Here is a 23,298-nt window from a genome sequence, read left to right as displayed (position 1 = left end):
CAATGGAGATCCAACCCTGCTATTCACTGCAGCAGTGTTTCCACCATTGCATTCCATGCTGTTAATGGCTTTGCTTGTCGCACCGAAGCCCTGGCAGGAGGTTATGGAGGAATGGCAGTTGGTGTTCTGCATCCAAAACCACATAGCCGTCTTGAATGAGATGGTGGAGTCTTGCCCCACAACTTTTGGGTTTTTCAGCTCGTCGAACGCAATGTTTTGCCTGACTACACCATACTTGTAATTCCTGCATTCATTAACAATTCAACAATCAGTCTGAGCCTCTTTCACCATTACAGATGAGAGGAGGAGACGGTATTACTTGCATGAGGAGTTACTTACCAGCTTAACTGCAGAGGGTCGTGCCTATGATAGCTCTTCCCGCTTGCACATGGCCACAAGGTGTAACTCAGGCCACAGTAGTTTGACGAAGGATCTATATAGTTGTTGATGTTGCACAACCTTGACATGATGGAAGAAATCATTTTTCGTGCATCACATTAGCGAAGAAGGCAACTAGCTCTCTCTTCTTGTCGTCGTTGGATCCGGTGGTGCCAAATCCAGATATGTATGGTAGCAACTATGAAAGCGTCGTAAGTGTCGAATCCTTTTCCCCTCGTAGCTCCGCTTGCAAGACCGTCAAAGAAACTCTGGGAAATTATGGTCCCTGCGTTTCCACCTTCAGTTCTAGGAGATATGCTCCGTGAGGTGGTACAGGGGCCACTCTGGCATCCCTGGCAAACGTTAAACTATGAAACTTGAATGAATTGAGTCAAAATAGAAATTTGATATAATAATACCTCATGTGTTGTATAGGTTATAAGCATGAGAGACAATGTTCTATAGAAGCTTAAGGAACAAGGACTTCAAAATAGCATATAAAAGCTAAACTATGATCTATTTTGTCAAAGTTGAAGTCTTATTTGGTGAAGATATTCTGATGTGCTTATTTGGATATTTTCAATGATTTTCTAGGTTCTATCCGTTTCCGAGAGTTGATTTTCCCCTATCCATTTCCAAACTAGTAACTAGTTTTAGATAGTTGATTTTCCCCTTTGTTCTTATCCTTATATACATGGTCAAAAGAGAGTTGATTTTCCCCTATCCATTTCCAAACTAGTAACTAGTTTTAGATAGTTGATTTTCCCCTTTGTTCTTATCCTTATATATATGGTCAAAAGAGAGTTGATTTTCCCCTATCCATTTCCAAACTAGTAACTAGTTTTAGATAGTTGATTTTCCCCTTTGTTCTTATCCTTATATACATGGTCAAAAGAGATGCGAGTAAAGGAGTGGCCACTCTTTATGTCTTGAAAGAGAGGCATACGTGTATAATTTTACAATGATAATTATTCCATTCTTTCAATTTGTAATAAGAAGAAAATTTTTGTATATATGAAGCTAAGAGATGTCTTTCTCCAAAGCAAGTTGAACCCTTGGGTTGTTGAATCCTTCAATAGACAATTTTCTTTGAACCATATCGTCAAACAATTCCCAAGGCAAGTCCTTTTATATTGTGGTGTCTAATCGTTGAGGGCATCCTAGATATGTGAGCTTTGTAGGAAAGAATTTAATACGATCAAACATTGAATTACACATTACATAACTAAGGGAGACACATCAATAAGCATGGAGTGATTCTAACCTAACCAAATTTCCTAGGCTATTATTACATGAGGCACCTTGTAGTTTTTTGTGTGAGAATTGTCTCCCCACCTTGCCTCGCCCCTCCAATGGACCATTTTGTGTGAGAATTGATGTATGTCATTGTAGGTACATGATTAGATATTGCATATTTAGTGAGAGTAGTGAGCAGGTTTCTTGCCAATCCACGCAAACAACATTAGCAAATAGTAAATATGATTTTGACGTATTTTAAGGGTACTAGTCATTATTGTTTATGTTTTGGTCATAATGAGACTGTACCTGAAGGATTTACAGATGTGGATAGGGTTGTAGATATGGACACCGAAAAGTCCACTACAATTTATTTGTATACATTTGCAGGAGCAACATTATCTTGGGTGTCAAGGCTACAAAGAATAGTAGCTCTCTCTATAACAGAGGTAGTACATAGCTACAACAAAGGCTTGTAAAAAGATGTTGTGGATGCAACGATTCCTAGGAGATATAGGAATAAAGTAGGACAAGTATGTGATATATTGTGATAGTCAAAATGTCATTCACTTGGAGAAAACCCAGCATTTCACTCAAAAACCAAGCACATTGACTTAAGGTACCGTTGGACTAGACATGTATTGGAGGAAGGACAACTATCCTTGGAAAAAATCCATACAGATACGAACCCTGTTGATATGCTCACTAAGATTCTACCAAGAAATAAGCATGAGTTATGTAGAGGCATGGTAGGACTCAGTGTGACTTGATTCAGGATTCTTCATTCGGATTCAAGTGGGAGAATGTTAAACATGAAGCTGTAATGAAGATGCCAACATTGTCTTATATCGAAAGTTATTATTGACACCATATTCAGTCTTCACTGCCACTCCCACGCCGAACCCACCACATCGCCATTGAATTTATGGAAGTCACTGTGCAGTCATGTATTCCACATGAGAGAATTAGATAATTCTAGAGCTTCTTCCCTCATCTATAAATTTGTTTTCTTTCCTTTGCCTGAGAAATGCAGGGCAAGACAAGGCCTTCCAGTGATGAAAAAACTTGTGTTATATGTTCATTATTGTTTGTGATCTCTATCTTGTTCTCCATTTGTATTGTTTTCTCTCTGTCTTTGAATTCTGTTGTCTGCATTTTTTTGTTGTAAATTTTTTCTCCTCTGATACCATCACAGTGAACATGGCATGATTCTAAGCTAAATAATTTTCCTTAGATATTATTAAATGAGGCACCTTGTAGTCTTTTGTGTGAGAATTGTCTCACCCACCTCACCCCTCCAATGGACCATTTTCCTTGAACCACGCCTTCAAAAACTTCCAAAGGTGAGTCCTTTTGTATTCTAGTGTGTAATCGTTGGAGGGAATCATACATATGAAAACTTTGTGGGCTAGAATTTAATATGAGCAATCCTTGCCTTTCACATTGTATAATTGAAGGAGACACATCAATGAACATGGAGTGATTCTAGGCTAACCTAATTTCCTAGGCTATCATCAAAGAGGGTGCCTTGCACTCTTTTGTGTGACATTTGTGTATTTAGGTTTTAAAATCTTCTTCATTTATGGTTCCCTCCCAAGAATAATGAGACTCTATAGTCCTTTGGATCTCTATCCAAACACCCCTTCAGAAAGAGATCTAGAATAATATGTTGGTTTGTTTCAATGTCTTTCTTTGTAGTAGCTACATTTTCTTGGACCACTATAACTCTTTTTTGGAGTTTTTCGCTAGTTGGAAATTTGTTGGAAACTATTTTGTTCCTTGAGAGAGAATTTTAGCATGCACTACCTTTTCTCCTCTATGGGGATGGATCCATGAAATCTATTGGAGTGAAGTTTGGAAATGTACCTTTTAGCCGAATTTAGGGACTATTCATTCTTTTTCTTGATTCAAGGGGGAATAAATGAGTTTTGTTCCACCTCCAGCACTTCCTTTGGTGGTTTCTGGAAATGAAGATGGGTACCACCAGGATAAATTGTAGTCTTCGATCTAGAGATAGATGGTTTGGCCAAACCACTTCCCACCGGTTCCCCTCAACATATCTTTCATGCACTTCATTGATCTAGCCGTCAAACAACATGGATCATCGATTATTTCAACACTTGTAAGGATTCCATGTTGACCCCATAATTCCCATCTCATAAATTACATGGTGATCACTCAGGAATGCATTCTTATCAACTTTCTCATGAACTTTGTATGATTTCTGAAATGTGGTAGAGTTTATCCAACATGAGAACATGCATACAATGAACATGGGAGGAAAGAAACCCACACCATCCAAAATTATGGGAACCTTGTTGGAAGCCTCACCTAAGTAGTTGTTGTTTTATATTATTACTCGTTGTAGATGACATTTTGATGGAAAGATTTCTAACCTTAACCCATAAACTACCATTCAAAACTTCGTTGGGTAATGAACCTGTGCACCTTAGTAGAGAAGCACCTTCTCAACTTATATGAACTTTGTAGTTTCATTCTACTAGCAATATTATGGATACATTCTAATTGTGTAGGTGTTGTCTGACCAAGTTGCAATATCTCTATCATTTTCTCATATATAAATTTCAGATGAATTCTTTCCTCAATCATTAAGGTCTGTATTGCAAATTCTTGGCTGTTCCTTTTTAGAAATATCATTCCAACGTGCACATACAAACTGGAATCCATAAATCCTGAATAATAAAAGTCCAAGATTTTAGTATGCTTCAAGGCCACATCTAGATTTCAAATGAAAAGCCATATTGGTGTGCCAAAACTTTCAGTGAAACGTTGCATTTATATAAACAACCTCTCAGATATGAATTTTGATTTTACCCATGATAGGCCTAACAAAGTTACAAACTGTGTTTCAACTTTGGATCCCTGATACTGAAATTTTACACAAGCATATCATGGCTTCAAAACATCATTAGATTAGCCTTTAAATTACGTAATGAGATCTTGGGTAACAATACCTCAATCTGTAGCATGGAAATCTTGGGCCATAAGAAATATCGTACATATCATAATGAACTTTGCAAATGCCAATGAAATCCTCGACTCCTTGACACCCAGCATAGTTATTGACCATATATTGATTGTGAATAATAGACATTTTCTACAGTCATCAGTAAACATATCTTTCCAGCACTGGACCCTAACATAAACATTTCGAGTTTAGGAGTTTCTAGTTGTTCCAGAAGCATATCTAGATCTAGATATTACTTATGGTAGACAAATTATCAAGTAGGCTCTCAAGAGTTATGTCAAAAACACTAGGGCTCAAGAAATTCTATGAACGTAAGTAGCAGGCTACTAAGTTCCTTGATGTCGAAATTTCTAGAAAATCAATGCAATAATAGAATTGAAAAATGCCAACGCGGTCTAATATGACTTCTATAAGTTCGATGCCTCCCACTAAAGATATATAATGGACCTTTCCATCACAATGATGAATAATAAACAATGTTTTTACAGTTTTTTCAGAACCGTAGCAAGAAAGGCCTAGTTGGATTTAATCCTGAATCAAATTGATAGTATTTAGTAAGTTGGCTTGCAACTTGTTCTAATAACAATCACAACTCTTTGAGCTAATAAAATACTTCACAATAAACACAACAGTGAGTCACGCTCCAATACTCTTTCTACTGAATGTTTAGCTAAGAATATTGAATAAAAATCACAAATATGTGTTGCCCATTCCGAAAACTTTGCCAACATTTATGCCATTAGGGCTCCAACAAATAATATAACACAACTACCCATTAATAGTTTTTCAAGCAAGAGCATGGTGTAAACATAACATGCACAGGCCTTCTCAGACTTCAGATTTGAAAGATCTTCCATCAAACATAGGGGCTCACTCTGTATGCAGAGAATGTAAACTTTTGTTCGAAAAAATTATGTACATAACAGTAAGTTACATCATAGCTACAAAGAGTAACTCTACAAGCAAAAGAATGTTCTGAGCTTTTGTCAAGAGTAAGTTAGTAGCTCGAATCAAATTGATAGTATTTAGTAAGTTGGCTTGCAGCTTGTTCTAATACTGTAAATATTAAGCACCATGCAGTAAGCCAATCATTGAATTATTTCTTCTCCATTGAATTTCTTTATTCTTATCTAATACAAAATATAAAAGTAATGAGCCAATCATTATCTCACTCCATAGTATTTAATATTTGCTATGAAAACAAAATAACCCACGACAACACCAATAAATATAATCAGTATGCATTTATCTTTCCATTTAAATCTATATATAAAATTTACAAATTTAGAATTGATAGGGAAATGGGCATGAAAAGTCTATAATATCTCATTCATTCATGGCAGATACTATATCAGAGAATTTCACTTCTTACTCTAGACTTTTTGATAGCAGATATTGCTTCTCCTTTATGCTATAATACTCTTGTGTAGATACATGTTGAACTTCTCCAACAATCTCACCTGATAATCATCCCAATCCTAGATATTCACATGATTTGTGGTGAGATTGTTGGCAAGGTTAAGCATTATGCCGCACAACAAAAACATAAAAAAATATACCCAAAGAAATTCGACTTGAGAAAACAAAAGAAAGGGGATCTATAACTTCCATCAGCAACCAAAAGTTAAAATTGCAGAGCCCAAATAGTAAGCACCGAATGAATAGTTGATTGTTCTCCTGGCTGTTATCAAAGGTGAGCATTGTTGACTCAAAGTGTTTGGCTTATGGAGATGAAGTGGATGTTGGCTGAATTTATGAAATAATATTTTTTATTACTGCATTTCTTGGTAAGGTTGGGTCGTATGGATGGCCTGGCCTTCTAAAAAACCTTCATTTTGTCCATTGCTTTGAAGCAAAACACATGATGTTTTCCCAAAAAGGGAAAAAGGTTTGCTAATCATCTCTGGTGATATACTTGATTATATATAAATAAATTGAAATACATCCATTCAAAAAATGCTTTATAAGAACATAAAAACTGAAAAGGATGTGTCTTCTATTAACATCAGATGTACAATTTCAAGTAGGTATTTCAGTTGACCACTCGAGGTGCTAGAATGTAGTGCTTATTAAATTTCCATTTTCCGGATTCATTTGTAACTTTAATGTTTTCTAATAGAATTAAGTTTTTTTTAAATTACTTTAGGCTTTAGACAACCTTCAACCCTATTTGTCCTATCAAGTAGGTACAACAATAAATAAAATAGAACAACCATTTTGCTGTGCAAAAGTGGAACGATAAACAATGGATATGAGAGGGATATTTGCATGCTTCGATAAGGTTCTTGAGCTAGACAACCAATATTTATTGTCCTATTGAGGTTGTATATGCCCACTGTTGGATTTAAGCAAGTACATTATCCAACAGTGGGCATATACAGCCGCCACGCATTAATGGTCAATAGCATTGTAAATATTGGTTGCCCTTGAGCCAGATCTCCACTCTTTGCCGTGGGTTTTTGGGAGTCAAATTGGAGACTATCTTTCCTTATGGGTACAAAAGCTAGATGTGTGATGTGAAACAAAGACAAAAATATGTAGCTTATTACTATTCTATGCCATGATTATAGTTTTTGTGATATGTAGAAGATCACAAATGCTTTTAGCTGCTATATGTACCAATTGGGAGTGCAATAGATTTGTAATTTATGTAGCTTATGGATGTAAATTAATAATTGTGTATGATCTGTACGCCTATCTGAGGCATTTTCAACATAAAAGAAGATAAAAATCAATTAGGCAACACCATAATGTATTAATGATAATCACAAAACCATGAACTAGTTACTTTTCTCAAAATACATTTGTCCATATACATGGAATATATTACATTGGTCCATAAATTTGTCTCCCATACAAAAAACCATAATCGCTGCATGTTGGAGAAAAATAAGACATTAACAGGTTCTTCTTTAGTGAAAGAACCATGCTATGATAGACCCAAGAAAAATGATAACAACAACCCATTCGCATATTAGGGATCTATATTGATGGTGATCAACGATTTCTGTTGCAGTGGATGGTGATCCTATGTCATATTTGACATCTACATATGTGCTTAAAAATTCTCTGGACATTATATCACTGGACATCTTTTCAATGTTTGCAGAGAGATTGATGATAAAATATTGAAATTAACAACTCCAATTTATTGCTTCCTTATAAAGGAGTTTTAAATTGTCCTTCCGAACCCAATAGATGCCTTTCATCTGATTACATATCAACTCCAAGTTGGTGAAGACTTCAATATCATTGACATCATGTTGTTTTGCCTCTTTTAGCCCTTCAACAAGGGCAACGTAATATGCCTCATTGTTTGTCATCATTCCAGGAACTTCTTTCCATGAAATAAATGATTTGTTGCCATATTGTAAAGGACAAATTTAACAACTCCTCGACTTGGATTTGGAAAGCAGGACACTTCAATGCATAAATGCCACTTTTGCACCATTTTTTATACTTCAAAAACCTGGAAAATAAGATAACAATAAATTCATGTTAAACAAGTAGACAGTTATCTATTTCTTAATACTCAGCATGTTTTTCAGTCATATATAATTCAAAAAAGTAGATAATCTTTTTCACAAATTCAATGTAAGACTGACTGAGAAATTTTGTTGGAGTATCATAACCAAATTGAATGCTTTTGATATTGCTAGATATAAGTATCCCTATGATTGTTCCAATGTCATATTTCCTACTAGTAGTTATAGGGTGGAGCTAGAAATTCCATTTCAGAGCTTGCAAGAATAATTTTCAAAACAGTAAGATTTCTTCAGTGCACTGGTCTTAAAAAGTTCCTGCGTGCTCAGAAAGATAAACTAGTGTGATATATGTTGTCTGATGATGTTTTGGGGTATATAGTGCAATTTAAGATATCTTCACAGCACCTTTTGATTATTTGAGTAGTTTCTCTAATTTAGAATTCTTTCTTTGCAACATTCTAGCTAAAATCGAAATTAATCTTCAATCTGTTATGTACTCTATTTTGAGAATTTATAATGTTAATGATTTTTCCCCACAACTTAACCACAACTTTCAGCTATTTGTCTTGGAATTGAATATTTCGTCAAGTGTATATTCATATTAAACTAAAGCATGTTGTGTAATTACCTAAGAGATCTATCATGTTTTAAATTTTAGAAGGTCGTGCATTTTGTGCCTTCATTAAAGCTTCTAATGCTTGTGCTGAAGTTTCCTACTGGAAAATGAAGAGCTAGCAAAGCTTACGAATATCCCTATAGATTTATGTAGATGTTTGTATGGTCAGTATATAAGTTGTTACTTCTAATGTTGTTTGTTGAATCTTTTAAATGTCTCATTGAGCATTCTTGTTTTTAAGCTATAAGTTTACATCATTTTATGATACTTATATCTTCGTTGAGAGTTTATTCATTTTTGAGGTAAGAGTGAGGAGATTTTAACCCTATGCAAGTATAAGAAATTCTCATAGTTTTCTTTATTTTTAAAGATATTTGTTCTTTGTGTCTTGTTAATCCCTTCACAAAATTTGTGAAAGGTTGGTTTTGGTGATTAGGAAATTTCTGTCATGTTTTACTTTACTTTCTCTATATATGGGTTATGTAAAGAAAAAAATCTCTGGGTTGGGAAGAAATATACCAAGTTGTTCTCATTAGTTGAAAGATGTTTTCAAATTATTTAGCATGGGGAACTTTAGACCTCATTGATGGCCGGTTACTGGAAATCTTGAAGGATATGGTTTTTATTGATTTGTATTTAATGCTTGATTTCATATTTAAATGATCTGTGAATACAGGATGTATCACAACAAAGGAGCTTGGGACAGTAATGCGTTCTTTGGGTCAAAACCCAACTGAAGCAGAGCTGCAAGATATGATAAATGAGGTTGATGCAGATGGTAATGGTACCATTGAATTTTCTGAGTTCCTAAATCTCATGGCACGGAAAGTGAAGGACACTGATTCTGAAGAAGAGTTGAAGGAAGCATTTCAGGTTTTTGACAAGGACCAAAATGGTTTCATATCTCTTGTTGAGCTACGCCACATCATGACAAATTTAGGGGAAAAACTCACTGATGAAGAAGTTGATGAGATGATTCAGGAGGCCGATGTGGATGGTGATGGACACATTAACTATGAGGAATTTTTCAAAGTAATGATGGCCAAGTGATTTCCATCTTTAAGATCAACAACGTTTTCTGTTTTTTCCTTTAACACTGCTGGTTAGCTCTGTGAGGGACAAAAACACTAAATTTCAAATGATCTTCATGGGGAAGAATGATAATCAATGTATGGAATACAGTGTATTCTTTACCTGTGTGACGATCCTTTTAGTAATGTAAATTCATGTACTTTCATATTGTTTATGAATGAAATATCTGATGCATTTTCCAAAAAGGAAAGAAACAATATATTTTCATATGGGGAATATTATAGAAGCTTCAGATGTGGTCCTGGAGTTCTTCAAGGAGGGAGTTCTAGTTCCCTTTTCATGAGTTAGGTATCAACTGAAAGCTTAGCGTTCAAAGGTCATCTATGATTTTATTCATCATATAAAGGTTGTGAATTTTCCATAAAGGCATGATATGTAAAAAATTTTAGTTTTATATTCTTTGAAGATTAACCTTGCCTATTCTTAATGATTTAGCCTATTTTGGTTTTGCAATATACAAATTTACCATCTAAGGAGATCCTACATTGGAAGACCCTACCTTACAAGATTTCCCAGAGTTAATAACATTTAATGATGTTATTTCTGTAGTATCGCCTCCAGTGTGAGGCACACACATATCATGGTCACCACTGCCATTATGCATACAAATGTGAAAACCAGATCACAGAAGTCTATCAATTAGTATAAATCAGGGAAATATTATAAAATCTGTGGATTCCTTCTCTTGTGGATTTCTTGGACCCTCCTTCAACTCGGTAGAGTATATGAATATTGGATAATGACAGACAATTTGATAGCATAGGGTGGAAGACTAAGAAAATTAATAACACAATGTGTGTCTGACAGACACGTTGGCTTTTTTTAAAAACTAGTCTTTAGTATAATGAAAGTAGGTGCTAAACAAACTCATCAAAAACCATATAAGTTAGCGTCGAGGAAAATTCAAGCTGCTAATAATGAAATATAATTGTTCAACAAATTTTCTTCTGATCTTTTCTAGGATCTCCACTAGAGAGATTAAGTGCCATTCAAAGTTCATCAATACTTTTAACCGGATTTTTGTTGCTTCAAGCATTCGACCTTACATGGAAAACAACCAAATCATGCACCATAGCAAGTGCTTGACCTTTATGAATATTTCACAACCATAAGTATAAGGTCATATGATATATAACATTATGATGATAGTGTGGAGAAGAATAACAGATACAATTAATGTAAGATGTGAAGCACCTTTGATAGATTAGTGACACAAAAGGAGAAATTCAAGGAGATCTAACAGAATTATGTATGTAACAACGATTTAATTACTAAAGAGGTTGAATATATGAGAAAAATAATAACTACAAAGGGATCAACATAGGGTGTTAGACAAAAACTTATGAAAGATATTGTAGCAATTCTTGCGGTGAAACATTTTAGATGCAATTTGTAAGCTTTCTTGTCAAAGAGATAGGCATTCAACCAAGACATGAATTAGAGAGGAGGCACGAGATAGTAATCCCATTGTAAAAACATTTAAAACCAGAATTGAGAAGAGTCTCGAGAATCGTTGTATTTGAAAATGAAAGATTTGAGCCTATAGAAGCTGATATAGGGTAAATCTGAATAGGTGGAGCTTACATGCCAGTAAATGACGTTTTTGAAATTATTATGTAATGATGTTACTAGCTTTGCAATGGTTATTTCAAGCTTTGGAACCGGAGGATGGCAATGCTACAGAAAACTGATCCATGAAACTGAGGATGTAAAGTTAGGTTTTACTCGCTTGGAATAACTTGTTGTCTGCTTGGTTTGAGAGTTTTGATCGCCTGGATAGAGAGTTATGAAGGCAAGTCCATGTCTAAGCTCGTGCAAATGGGGAGGGATCTCTCATGCATAGTTTTGGAGGTGTTTGAATACCGGCCATCAACTCGTGACAACCCATCGCCCGTAGCGAGATGTGGCCAAGAATCGTCACGACTCCCGGATCTGTCAAACGATCCACCACAATTAATGTTGAAGGGTGGCGGAGTGGTCGAAAGGTGGAAGAGGGTGGCAGAATTGCCGATGGATGGAGCTGAACGTTTTTCCAAACGTGAAAGGAAAACAGACAATTCCTCCGCCTTGTTACACTACTCCAAAAGCTTATATACATGTCATTCATTCAAACCTTTCCATCCTTGACAAATTTCAACCTTATCTCTCGTTCAATGAGATTATTTTCCACGGTGTGATAATGGAATGCGTTTATTCCCTATTTGACACATTTCAGTTCCGGCCACTCCTAGGATAAAAATTCCATTGAATCCTAAATGTGTCAATATCCATTTCGCTATTTTCATAAATAAATAAATAATAAAATAAAAGGCGGATTCCAAGAAACGTTGAAGTTCATGCGTGCTGAAGAAAATCTAAACTTGCGCTCATTTGATTTGACTAGTTGACGCTCCAGAGTGAAGCGAGTCCTATGGCATGTTGACGTGCAACTTATTAAAATCAAATTTTGGGTTGCAGAAGGCTTAAGTTGCTTATATGTGACGTGAGGGTTTTGTATATATACAACAAACATCTCATTTAATTACTCGTATCAAGAAACTAAATATTGAGAGTAAGTGCGGGAGGAATTATTGACAATGGGGGATTGGTCATGGTACTGCTCGAAATTGTGACTGTTGCAGATATCTGCAAGAGCAAACCCTATTACAACTCAGCCGGAGGATCTGCTGTACTGGAAGGCTGGCGACCATAACTTTCCATAGTTCCTTTAATATGACCTTGGGAGAATTGCCAATGCTTTCATTGCAGTTGGCAATGCCTATTCTAGATTTGGTACCACTGGATCCTTATGGAGAGATGGAGAAACCAGAAATTCACAGAAGTTAACACAATAAATAAATCACACAATAAAACTACGGGTCCGAATTTGGAATTGATTGAATTTCTTGACACCAGCGAATAAATAAATAAACTCAACTTTATGGATAAACCTTTTTTTTGTCTGAAAGATCTTAGAATGCTAATCGAGTCATAACTAAATGTGGTTCTGCTAGTTTTAACTCCTACAAGTATGTTAACTCTTTCCTGAATTTAAATTCTCCATGTAACACGTATAAGTAAACTCTTTCCTGAATTTAAATTCTGCATGTAACATGTATAAGTACCATGTGAAGATTATGAATTTTATATTTTTCACTTCTGGTTCTTCAGTTGTATTTTTATTCTATCTTTAAAAAAAAAATTGTTTTTTTGCAGTGCCTTGTACTTTAGGTATTGTTAATGGAACATATCTATCATTTTTTATAAGATCGTCTTTGTTTTTCTTTCGTCTCCTCTTTTATTATTAGAATAACTTCAACCATTCTTAATAGTTGTGTTCAATTTTTTTTCTATATCTTATGATGTACTTATCACAACATGTCCATACCAACTTTCATCTCCACTGTACCTGAGCTTTACAAAGCAATCCTCAAGAAATGTTAATTCAAGCTCATAGTTAAATTCAAATTCAATATTTGTTGTAACCTTATTCATATCTTCAACAACTACAATATTTTTTTGGTTGCTGCCAACAAAAAAAATTCCATATAAACCCATTCTTAACAGTTTCGTCCACCCTACCATCCATGATTGCAGTTTGCTATTTCTTATGCTTAGTGCTTTCTTTTTCATTATGATGAATTAGGCCTCTACTTAAACTTGCAGAACTCCGTATTATGCAAAAATTATGACTTCCCCCAGCTACTTGTACTGCATCTAGATACCGTATTGGATTATGATGAACTACGCATCTAATTGCATTCTCACAAATTAAATTTGTAAAATTTGATGGCTTTGAAGTGTAGTTGAGGAAAATGTCTGTTTGGCAAAGTTAAGATTAGCAGATTGACCTACCCAGAAAGCAAGAATTACTGATCGGAACAATACAGCCAATTTTGATGATGTGTTAGAAAACGCAGAAAAACGGATTGTCATCCAATTTTTTGAAAATTCCAAGGAAAATCATCATACAAGATGCAAATTTAAGAAAACCAATGATACTTTTGTAACCGTTCAATTCAACTAAATGTGTGAAAGAATCTATATGCAACTCAGGAGAGGGGCGGTGCAAATTTTATTTAGTGGATAGCCATGGACATCTTTGGCATTTTATTGATATATTTGGCAGCCATGAAGAGAAAAGAGATTTAGCAGGAGACATTGGCTCCGGGATCCACACCCAACTGGCTACATATTGTATTGTAGTAATTAACTCTGTTGTTCACTGCAGGAGTGTTTCCACCATTGCATTATATGTTGTTGATGGCTTTAATTGTGGCGTCGAAGCCCTGACCGAGGTTATGGCAGAATGACAGTTCTGCATCCAGAACCACACGGCCGTCTTGAAGGAGATGGTGGCATCCTACCCCACCACGTCTGGGTTGTTCAGCCCGTCGAAGCCTATGTTTTGCCCAGCTACTCTGTAATTGTAATTCCTGCATTCATTAAAAATCAAAAAGTCGGTTTGTTAGCCCTCAGTTACCATTACAAATGAGACGAGGGGATGGTATTAGTGAGTTACTTACCAGCTTAACTAGAGAGGGCTGCGCCCATGGTAGCTCTTACCGCTCGCACACGGCCATGAGGTGGATGTCACATCACAGTAGATGATTGGAGGATTTATCTCATTGATGTAGCACAGCCCTAACATGATGACGAAAGAATTAATTAATTAATTAATTGATCTATCAAAATTCATGTTGGGAATTTTCTGGTAAATTCCAAAACAAAATCACTGAAGAGAGAGTAATACTCTGTTTTGCCATAGGATCTTTAACACAGGGAAGAAAAAAAAAAATTCTCCAAAAAACAGAGTTTCAGCAACACGCATAAAAACTTTCTATTCATTAATAAACTGCCTGTTACATATTTCTTCCTCTCTCTCAGAGGGATTCACCAAGAACTTAAAAAAAATTACTCTGTCTCTTTTAGAAATTTTACACTATTGTGTGTAAAAATTTCTTTTACATTTACTGCTGTAAATAAAAAAATTACATGGATTTACTGTTGTAAAAGAAATCCCTTACATATGATCTACTGTGAGTTTCATTTTGTTCTTTCAAAGAATAGCCACTAAATAAAAAAACTTCACGTTGCTGCGTTACAAACTCTCTCCATACATCTTTTCTTTACACTGCTGTGTAATTTTCGTTACATATTCACCAACAAAAAAAAAACTTACATTACCCTTTTCACTGTTGTGTGAAAGATTTCATCATTCGCACTAATGTGTGCTTCCCTTCTCTTCATTACATGCACCCCCTATATTTTCTTAACAAAAAAAAAACCTACACATACACTTTCACGCTTTTACCTATCATAAAACCGTGAATAATTAAAAACAATATAATTAAAATACTATTAGCTATGCCCATACTTCAATGACTTAAACAAATAATAAAATTAAAACATTTACCTACAATCTACGAACAGGAGTAAATACCATTAATTTTTTCACTGAAACAAACGGCGGTCAAACCCAAAACTTCACGTAAATCCTTGTTGCAGGCCTGTATATCAACTTTGGCTTAATTGGACGGTCAACAGCCTTTATCTCAATCCAACAGATATCGCTTGGTCAAATCAAACGAATGTTATGTCCCGATAAAAAGTGGTTTTGGAAAAAGTACCCTGGACATGCGTCGAAAGGTGTACAATATCGGGGCGTTTGAGAGAATACCACTTGCTCATGAAAAGCGGTATGATAAGCCTGGCGGATTTCCTGAAATGGTTTTACGGTCGCCGTTTAATGGAGCTGCAGTTGAAATTATATTTCAACACTCCCCTTTAATTTCAACTGCTGGGTTATCAGTCATACCCAAACATTTCCTCAAAAATTCAAAGCTTTTCTGGTCCAATGGCTTTGTCAGAATGTCTACAACCTGTTCCTGAGTTCTGCAATGTTTTAAAACAATTTCTCCATTGCTTACCAATTCCCTGATGTAATGAAACCTTGTGTCAATGTGTTTCGTTCTCTTATGAAACACCGAATTTTTGGATAATGCAATAGCTGAGCTATTGTCACAAAAAATCACAGTGCCTTTTGTTTGCTCTTGGCATAAGCTCCTTAACATTCTTCTCATCCAAACTGCTTGACATGTTGCTGTTGTAGCTGCCACGTATTCTGCCTCTGCTGTAGACAATGCTACAATAGGCTGTTTTTAGAAGCCCATGAAATGGCTCCTAAACCCATGTCAAAAACATAACCGGATGTGATTTTCCGATCATCTACACTTCCAGCCCAATCACTATCAATGTATCCAATTAAATCTGAACATTCTGAAGTAGTATATAAAATGCCAAATCTTTTAGTACCTTTAACATATCTCAGAATTCTTTTTGCTGCCTGCCAATGTGCTTCTTTTGGCCTCTCCATGAATTTGGAAATTAAACTAACAGAAAACATTATATCCGGCCTAGTTACAGTCAAATACATGAGGCTCCCAACTATGCTCTTGTACAAACTAGGATCAAAATCCTTGCTGTTGTCCTCTTTGCTGAGTTTTAATCCCATCACCGTGGGAGTGATTGCTGTTGTCCTACATATTGAATCTCTCCAATACTTCATTAACATATTTTGCTTGTGAAATAAAAATTCCATTTTCATTTTGATCTACTTCTATTCATAAGAAGTATCTCAGCAAACCCATGTCAGTCATTTCAAATTCCTCTTTCATGACTGCTTTGAAATTTTCAATGAGATATTCATCATTACTTGTGAAGATAACATCATCAACATATAACACAAAAATCTGTATTTTACCATCCTTTTCTTTGATGTAGAGGGTGGGTTCTCCCTCACACTTTGCAAATTCATTTTCCAGTAGATAGGAATCTATCCTACTGTGCCATGCTCTTGGCGCTTGCTTCAGCCCATAAAGAGCTTTCTTCAATCTACACATTTTGTGCTCTTGGCCTTTCTTTCCATAGTCTAGAGGTTGTTCAAGGTAAACCTCTTCCATTAACACTCCATTTAGGAATGTTGACTTCACGCCCATTTGGTAAACTTTCCACTTGTTTTGTGTTGCTATGGACAACACTGTTCTCACTATTTTAATTCTAGAAACTGGTGCAAAAGTTTCTTCATAATCTCTCCCATACTGCTGCTTATATCCTTTGACAACCAGTCTTGCCTTGTGACTTTATATTTTGCCTTCATCATTGCTCTTGGTCTTGTAGACCCATTTAACTCCAATGACTTCCTTTCCTTTTGGTAGTTCAACTAAATGTCTTGTTTTTCTCTATGGCATTGATCTCCTCATCCATAGATTCTATCCATTTCTTATCCTTAATTGCTTCTTCGAAATGAATAGGGTCATCAACATGACAATATAATGCAAACAAAGAATTCATACCTTCATTTGCTGCCTCTTGTTCATAAATGTCATTTAAATTTCTGAACTTCTTACCTCTTTCATTTGGTGTACAAGTGCTTGAAGAAGCACTTGAATTTCCTCCTTGTGGTGTGCTTGTAGAAGCACTTTCATTTCTCCTCAAGGGTTTCTCTTGCTGTCCTTGTGTTGGTGCTGCTGTTTGGGGATGTATTTCAGCCATCTCCTCATCATTTTCATCATGAGACAAACAATTTTTAACATTCACTGTTTTCTCTATGCTTCCATCCCAAGCTTCCTCCTCAATGAATTGAACATCTCTGCTCACAAAAAACTTCTTGGTTGATGGGATATACAACCTGTAAGCTTTGGATTCCTCACTGTATCCAATGAAAATACATTTCTCCCCTTTGTTGTCCAACTTCCTCCTTAGCTGATCTGGAATGTGTGCATAAGCCGCACAACCAAAAACTTTCAAGTGGGTGACTCCTTGCTTTCTCCCACTCCATACTTCTTCCGGCACTTTGTTCATGACTACTTTTGTTGGGCATCTATTCAAAATATATATTGTACAGTGTACAGCTTCAGCCCAATAATCATTTGGAAAATGCTTTGCCTTTAACATACTCCTCACCATATCCATGATTGTCCTATTCTTCCTTTCGACAACTCCATTTTGTTGCGGGGTGTACCTAGCTGTAAATTGCCTATGTATTCCATTTTCTCTACAAAAACATAGAAATTCCTTGGAGATATACTCACCTCCTCTATCAGTTCTTAAAACTTTGATATGCAACCCGCTTTGGTTTTCCACAAGTGCTTTGAAATTTTGAAATTTTTCAAACACTTCACCTTTGTTCTTCAAGAAATAAACCCAAGTTTTTCTTGTAAAATCATCAATTAATGTTAGAAAATATCGGTTTCCTGCTAGCGATGGATTTTGCATCAGTCCACATAAGTCTGAGTGGACAATCTCTAAGGGTGCCTTTGTCCTTATGCTTTTCCCTGATGGAAAACTTTCTCTATGTTGTTTCCCCAAGTTACAACCTTCACAAAGGCTGTCTGGTTTCTCTATCAATGGTAATCCTCTTACCATTCCTTTTCTACTCAACAAGTTAAGACCTCCAAAGTTGAGATGTCCAAATCTCAAGTTCCACAACCAATTTTCATCCTTTGGTATGCTTTGAAAAGCCTCTTGTGTCACTGCTGCTATTACTTCTTTATTTTTTAAATCTGCCCTTATTCTGAGAGGGAACATCCTGTTCCTCGTCATCTTCACTTCAACAATACATCGTTTTCTCGGTTTTCTATCCATGATGGTGCATACATCATTCTCAAAGAAGACCTTGTAACCCTTTTGAACAAGTTGTCCAATACTCAAAAGGTTACACTTCATTCCAGGAACATAATAGACATTTGCTATGGTTTTCTTTTCACCTTTCTTTGTAAGTATTTTTACTTCTCCTTTTCCCATAACAGAAACTTTACTATCAGTCCCAAGTGTGACTTATGATTTCACATTTTGATCTAAAGCATAAAACAAGGCTATGTTTCCTGTCATATGGTTGCTGCAATCGGAGTCTAGAAACCATATATCATCACTGTTTGTTTCAGCCATGTTACAAGCTAAAAGCACATTATTTTGGCTGATATTTTCTCTAGTGATATTTGCACTAGATCTATTACTCATATCATGCTGCTTCTTCCTACATTCATTTGCATAATACCCATATTTTTTACAATAATAACATTAGACATTGGATTTTTCATACCGTTGTCCTTGAGCATGATGTTCTCCACCTTGTTGGTTGTTGCCTTGGCCTTGGTTCTAATTTGGATTGTTGCCTCTTCCTTGAGCATTTGCTGGACTGTTTCTTCCACCTCTGTTTTAGCTTCTGCCTCTTCCTCTCTTGTTTCCCCTGCCTTGACCTCTTCCTCTTCCAAAGGACATCTGGGTCTTGAAGGCTTGCTCTAGAATTGAGTTTTGATTTCTACTCAACCTCTGCTCATGTGTTATCAGTGATGCATGAAGTTCATCAACTAAAAAGTTTGAGAGATCCTTTGTCTCTTTTATGGTGGTGACAATCACATCGAACATTGAGGGTAGGACCCTCAACAGTTTCTCCACAATCCTCCTTTCTTCAATAACTTGTCCATGAGGTCTTATTTGTATGACCAGACCAATCACAAGTGTAAAGAATGAGTCAATATTGTCTGACTCCTTCATGCACAAATTCTCAAAATCTCTCCTCAGCAACTGTAGTTTTGCTGTCTTCACTTTCTCCATGCCATGATAGGCTGTCTTGAGAGTTTGCCATGCTTCTTTGGATGTCTTGGCTGCTGATATCCTTGGAAACACACTCTCATGCACTGCTTGATAAAAAAATATGAGGGCTTTTGAATCCTTCTTCTTATTGCTCTTCAATAGATCTTTCTCTGCCTGAGTTAATCTATTAAGCTCATCTTCATCTCCTGGTTCTTCAAACCCATATTCAACAAGTTCCCATAAGTCTTGTGAGGCAAATAGGGCTCTCATGGTTATTGCCCAATAGTCATAGTTTTTTCCATTAAACTGTGGGAGTTGAGTATTAAAAATACCCATGCTAGTGCTGGTGCTGGAGCCAGCCATTCCTTGCACTCTCAGCTATGCTTCAAATATTTGACTGTGTATTTAAAAAACACTGAGTGTCTTTAACAGAAACACAAAAAAAAACTTTGAGAAATACCTGGATCCTTTCTTGACTGAGAAGTTGCTATAGCAAGAAGTCCTTCCTTCAGATTCTTTGACACCTTCAAAGAGCCTGGATAAGCTCCAATACCACTGTTGGGAATTTTCTGGTAAATTCCAAAGCAAAATCACTGAACAGAGAGTAATACTCTGTTTTGCCACAGGATCTTTAACACAGGGAAGCAAAAAAAAAAATTCTCCAGAGAACAGAGTTTCAGCAACACGCATAAAAACTTTCTATTCATTAATAAACTGCCTGTTACATATTTCTTCCTCTCTCTCAGAGGGATTCACCACGAACTAAAAAAAATTTACTTTGTCTCTTTTAGAAATTTTACACTACTGTGTGTAAAAATTTCTTTTACATTTACTGCTGTAAATAAAGAAAAATTACATGGATTTACTACTGTAAAAGAAATCCCTTACATATGCACTACTGCGAGTTTCATTTTGTTCTTTCAAAGAACAACCACTAAATAAAAAAACTTCACGCTGCTACGTTACAAACTCTCTTCATACATATTTTCTTTACACTGCTGTGTAATTTTCATTACATATTCACCAACCAAAAAAAACTTACATTACCCTTTTCACTGATGTGTGAAAGATTTCATCATTCGCACTAATGCGTGCTTCCCTTCTCTTCATTACATGCACCCCCGGTATTTTCTTAACAAAAAAAAAACTTACACATACACTTTCACGCTTTTACCTATCATACTCCCATGAATAATTAAAAACAATATAATTAAAATACTATTAGCTATGCCCATACTTCCGTGACTTAAACAAATAATAAAATTAAAAACATTTATCTACAATCTACGAACAGGAGTAAATACCATTAATTTCTTCACTGAAACAAATGGCGGTCAAACCCAAAACTTCAAGTAAATCCTTGTTGCAGGTTTGTATATCAACTTTGGCTTAATCGAACGGTGGAAAACCTTCTTCTCAATCCAACGATATTGCTTGGTCAAATCAAACGAACGTTATGTCCCGATAAAAAGTGGTTTTGGAAAAGTACCGTGGACAGGCGTCGAAAGGTGTACAGTATCGAGGCGTTTGAGAGAATGCCACTTGCTCATGAAAAGCGGTGCGATAAGCTTGGCAGATTTCCTGAAATGGTTTACGGTCGTTGTTTAATCGAGCTGCAGTTGAAATTATATTTCAACAATTCATTATCCATGAATTCTTTGAAATCAAATTGTAGAGATTATTATGGTTGTTGAGTAGATAGATTATATACCTCCAGTTTCGTGCATCACATTAGCGAAGAAGGTAGTGAGCTCTCTCTTCTGGTCGTTGCTGGCACCAGTGGTGCCAAATCCAGAATATGCATTTGCAGCTGCAATGAAAGTGTCGTAAGTGTATAATCCTTTGCCCTCGCAGGAGCTGGCAGCTACACCCGCAAGGCCATCGAAGACACTCTGGGAAATTATGGTGCCCATGTTTCCACCTCCGGTACTAGGAGATCCTCCACCTGAGCTTGTACAGGGGCCGCTCTGGCAGCCATCGCCGCAGTAGTCAGAGGTCGTCCCACAGTATCCATACTTGCTGCAAAAAAGACCGCTGGCACAGCCACAGTTTTGAGCATTAACACTGACGCCCACCAGGAGCAGCACTAGCACCAGAGCCATTACCGAAGTACCACAACTAACCCCCATAGCTAAATATTTTCACTATTGAAGAATCCCGCACTCATTCCAAGAACTATTGATATCTTTATGGAACTACTCATTCCAATTCTTCTCTCTTTATAGAGAAATCCCAACTCAATCTCCTCTTCCCCTAGTACTTGTTAAGGTTGGGTCAATATTGGCAGCTTTTATTTTATTAAACAATTGCAGCCACCTGGAGTTTGATTTTATAAACTAATTGTGAGGACTTCATAGGCGGCGGGACGCGCTAACATTGCACACCCGCAAGTCTGACTTAGCATTGGGTCTTTACTCCTTATGCGTCAGATGAATCGAATCTGTAATCAAGAGAGAATGGTTGTCCTCTAAAGACCTGAGAATTGTAGATCTGAACATTCAATAGGCAGGAGTAAAATCAAGTCTGTTCCATTGATACAGTATCAAATTTGAGAGTGAAATGGCTTGTGATTTGTTTTTCAAATACAATTTTAAGAGATTTATTATTATTATTATTATTATTAGAAGAAGAGATTGTGATTAATAAAATAGATGTGAAAACTCGAGTGTTTCCATTTTGAAATTCCAACCCTAATTGAATAAATAAATTGCATTCCGTACCCTATTGAATAAACTGAAGCTGCAATTGAGATAAGATGTCGCCTGATAAGCATTGAATGCATCGAATCCGCCTTGCGGGACGTGTAGTGTTGAATGCGAGGAGTTCAAGTTTCCCTCATGTCGGTTGGGGCTTTCCATCTCAGTAATTTGTGGTTGTTACGATGATGGGATGACATCATTTTCTTGGAAACGAGATCCCAATTCTATGATAGTGTTTTGAAGGACATGTGAACACACCCTAGCAAGATGTACAAAATTGTGTTTAATTTAATTTAGGTTTTTTTCATCGTAAGGAAACTTTTAAAAATCGCACCATTAGAGTGAGTTTTGTCTACGCATTTGGAACCATATAGTGTTGTAAAAATCACATTATTAGAGTGAGTTTTGTCTATCCATTTCGAACCATATAGTGTTGTAAAAGTGACATCATTAGAGTGAGTTTTGTGTAAGCAATTCAAACCATATAGTGTGGTTCATTGTCACCAAGATGAAGAACAAGATTTTGGCATGAAGTTAAATAGATGAAGAGATAAAAATTTAACGGCTAGATTTTGACTAAATAATAATAATAATAATAATAATTAACTAAATAAATCAATAAATAATGAAAAAAAAAAATCTTAGTCAAGATAAAAATACAAATAAATAACAAAAATTGTATATATATATATATATATATATATATATATATATATATATATATATACACTTAACAAGAAATGGCACGGATCCAATAACTCCTAGCTAATTTTCCAGCGATTGTTTCTCTTATTGCTTCGCTTTAGGGGCTAATATTCGCAAATGGGCTAATCTTTCATGCTTTTTCCAAAAACAAAATTCATTACTTTCTCTTTCTTCTAAAAATTATTCGCCTAAAAATTATTCGCGTAAATTCTATATAGAGACTATATAAAATTATTATAAATTTGAATAGTTTTACGAAAACATTGCCAAGCATTTTACAAATTGCATATTATATACTAGTGAGATTTGCCAAGGTTTCTAAACTTTAAAATTAATTTCCATCCTTAAAATTTTCCTTTCTCATATATATATATATATATATATATATATATATATATATATATATATATATATATATATAAACTTAACAAGAAATGGCAGGGATCCAACAACTCTTAATTTTCTAGCCATTGCCTCTATTCAGATTGCTTCGCCTCCTTTCAATCTCTGTAGCTTCCCTAA

General features: G+C 35.7%; 1 protein-coding gene and 2 pseudogenes across 1 annotated transcript; 1 reads left to right on the top strand and 2 right to left on the bottom strand.

Annotated features, from left to right (window-relative positions):
- LOC149238002 (endochitinase 4-like) overlaps window positions 1-1,322 on the bottom strand; it is a 1,361-nt pseudogene extending 39 nt beyond the window's left edge.
- Window positions 1,323-9,385: 8,063 nt separating this feature from the next.
- On the top strand, window positions 9,386-9,754 carry LOC149238001 (calmodulin-like). The gene has a single exon (XM_089372887.1). It carries the CDS (start codon window positions 9,413-9,415, stop codon window positions 9,752-9,754), a length of 342 nt encoding a protein of 113 aa, XP_089229013.1. The 5' UTR covers window positions 9,386-9,412.
- Window positions 9,755-13,815: 4,061 nt separating this feature from the next.
- Window positions 13,816-21,501, bottom strand: LOC149238000 (endochitinase 4-like; annotated as a pseudogene).
- Window positions 21,502-23,298: the final 1,797 nt, after the last annotated feature.

The sequence above is a fragment of the Pinus tabuliformis genome, chromosome 8 (assembly GCF_031772625.1).
Source record: "Pinus tabuliformis cultivar Carrire ecotype Pingquan chromosome 8, CPIR1, whole genome shotgun sequence".
Lineage (NCBI taxonomy): Eukaryota > Viridiplantae > Streptophyta > Pinopsida > Pinales > Pinaceae > Pinus > Pinus tabuliformis.
Note: the sequence above shows the minus strand (reverse complement) of the source record. Positions and strands in the feature narration are given on the sequence as shown.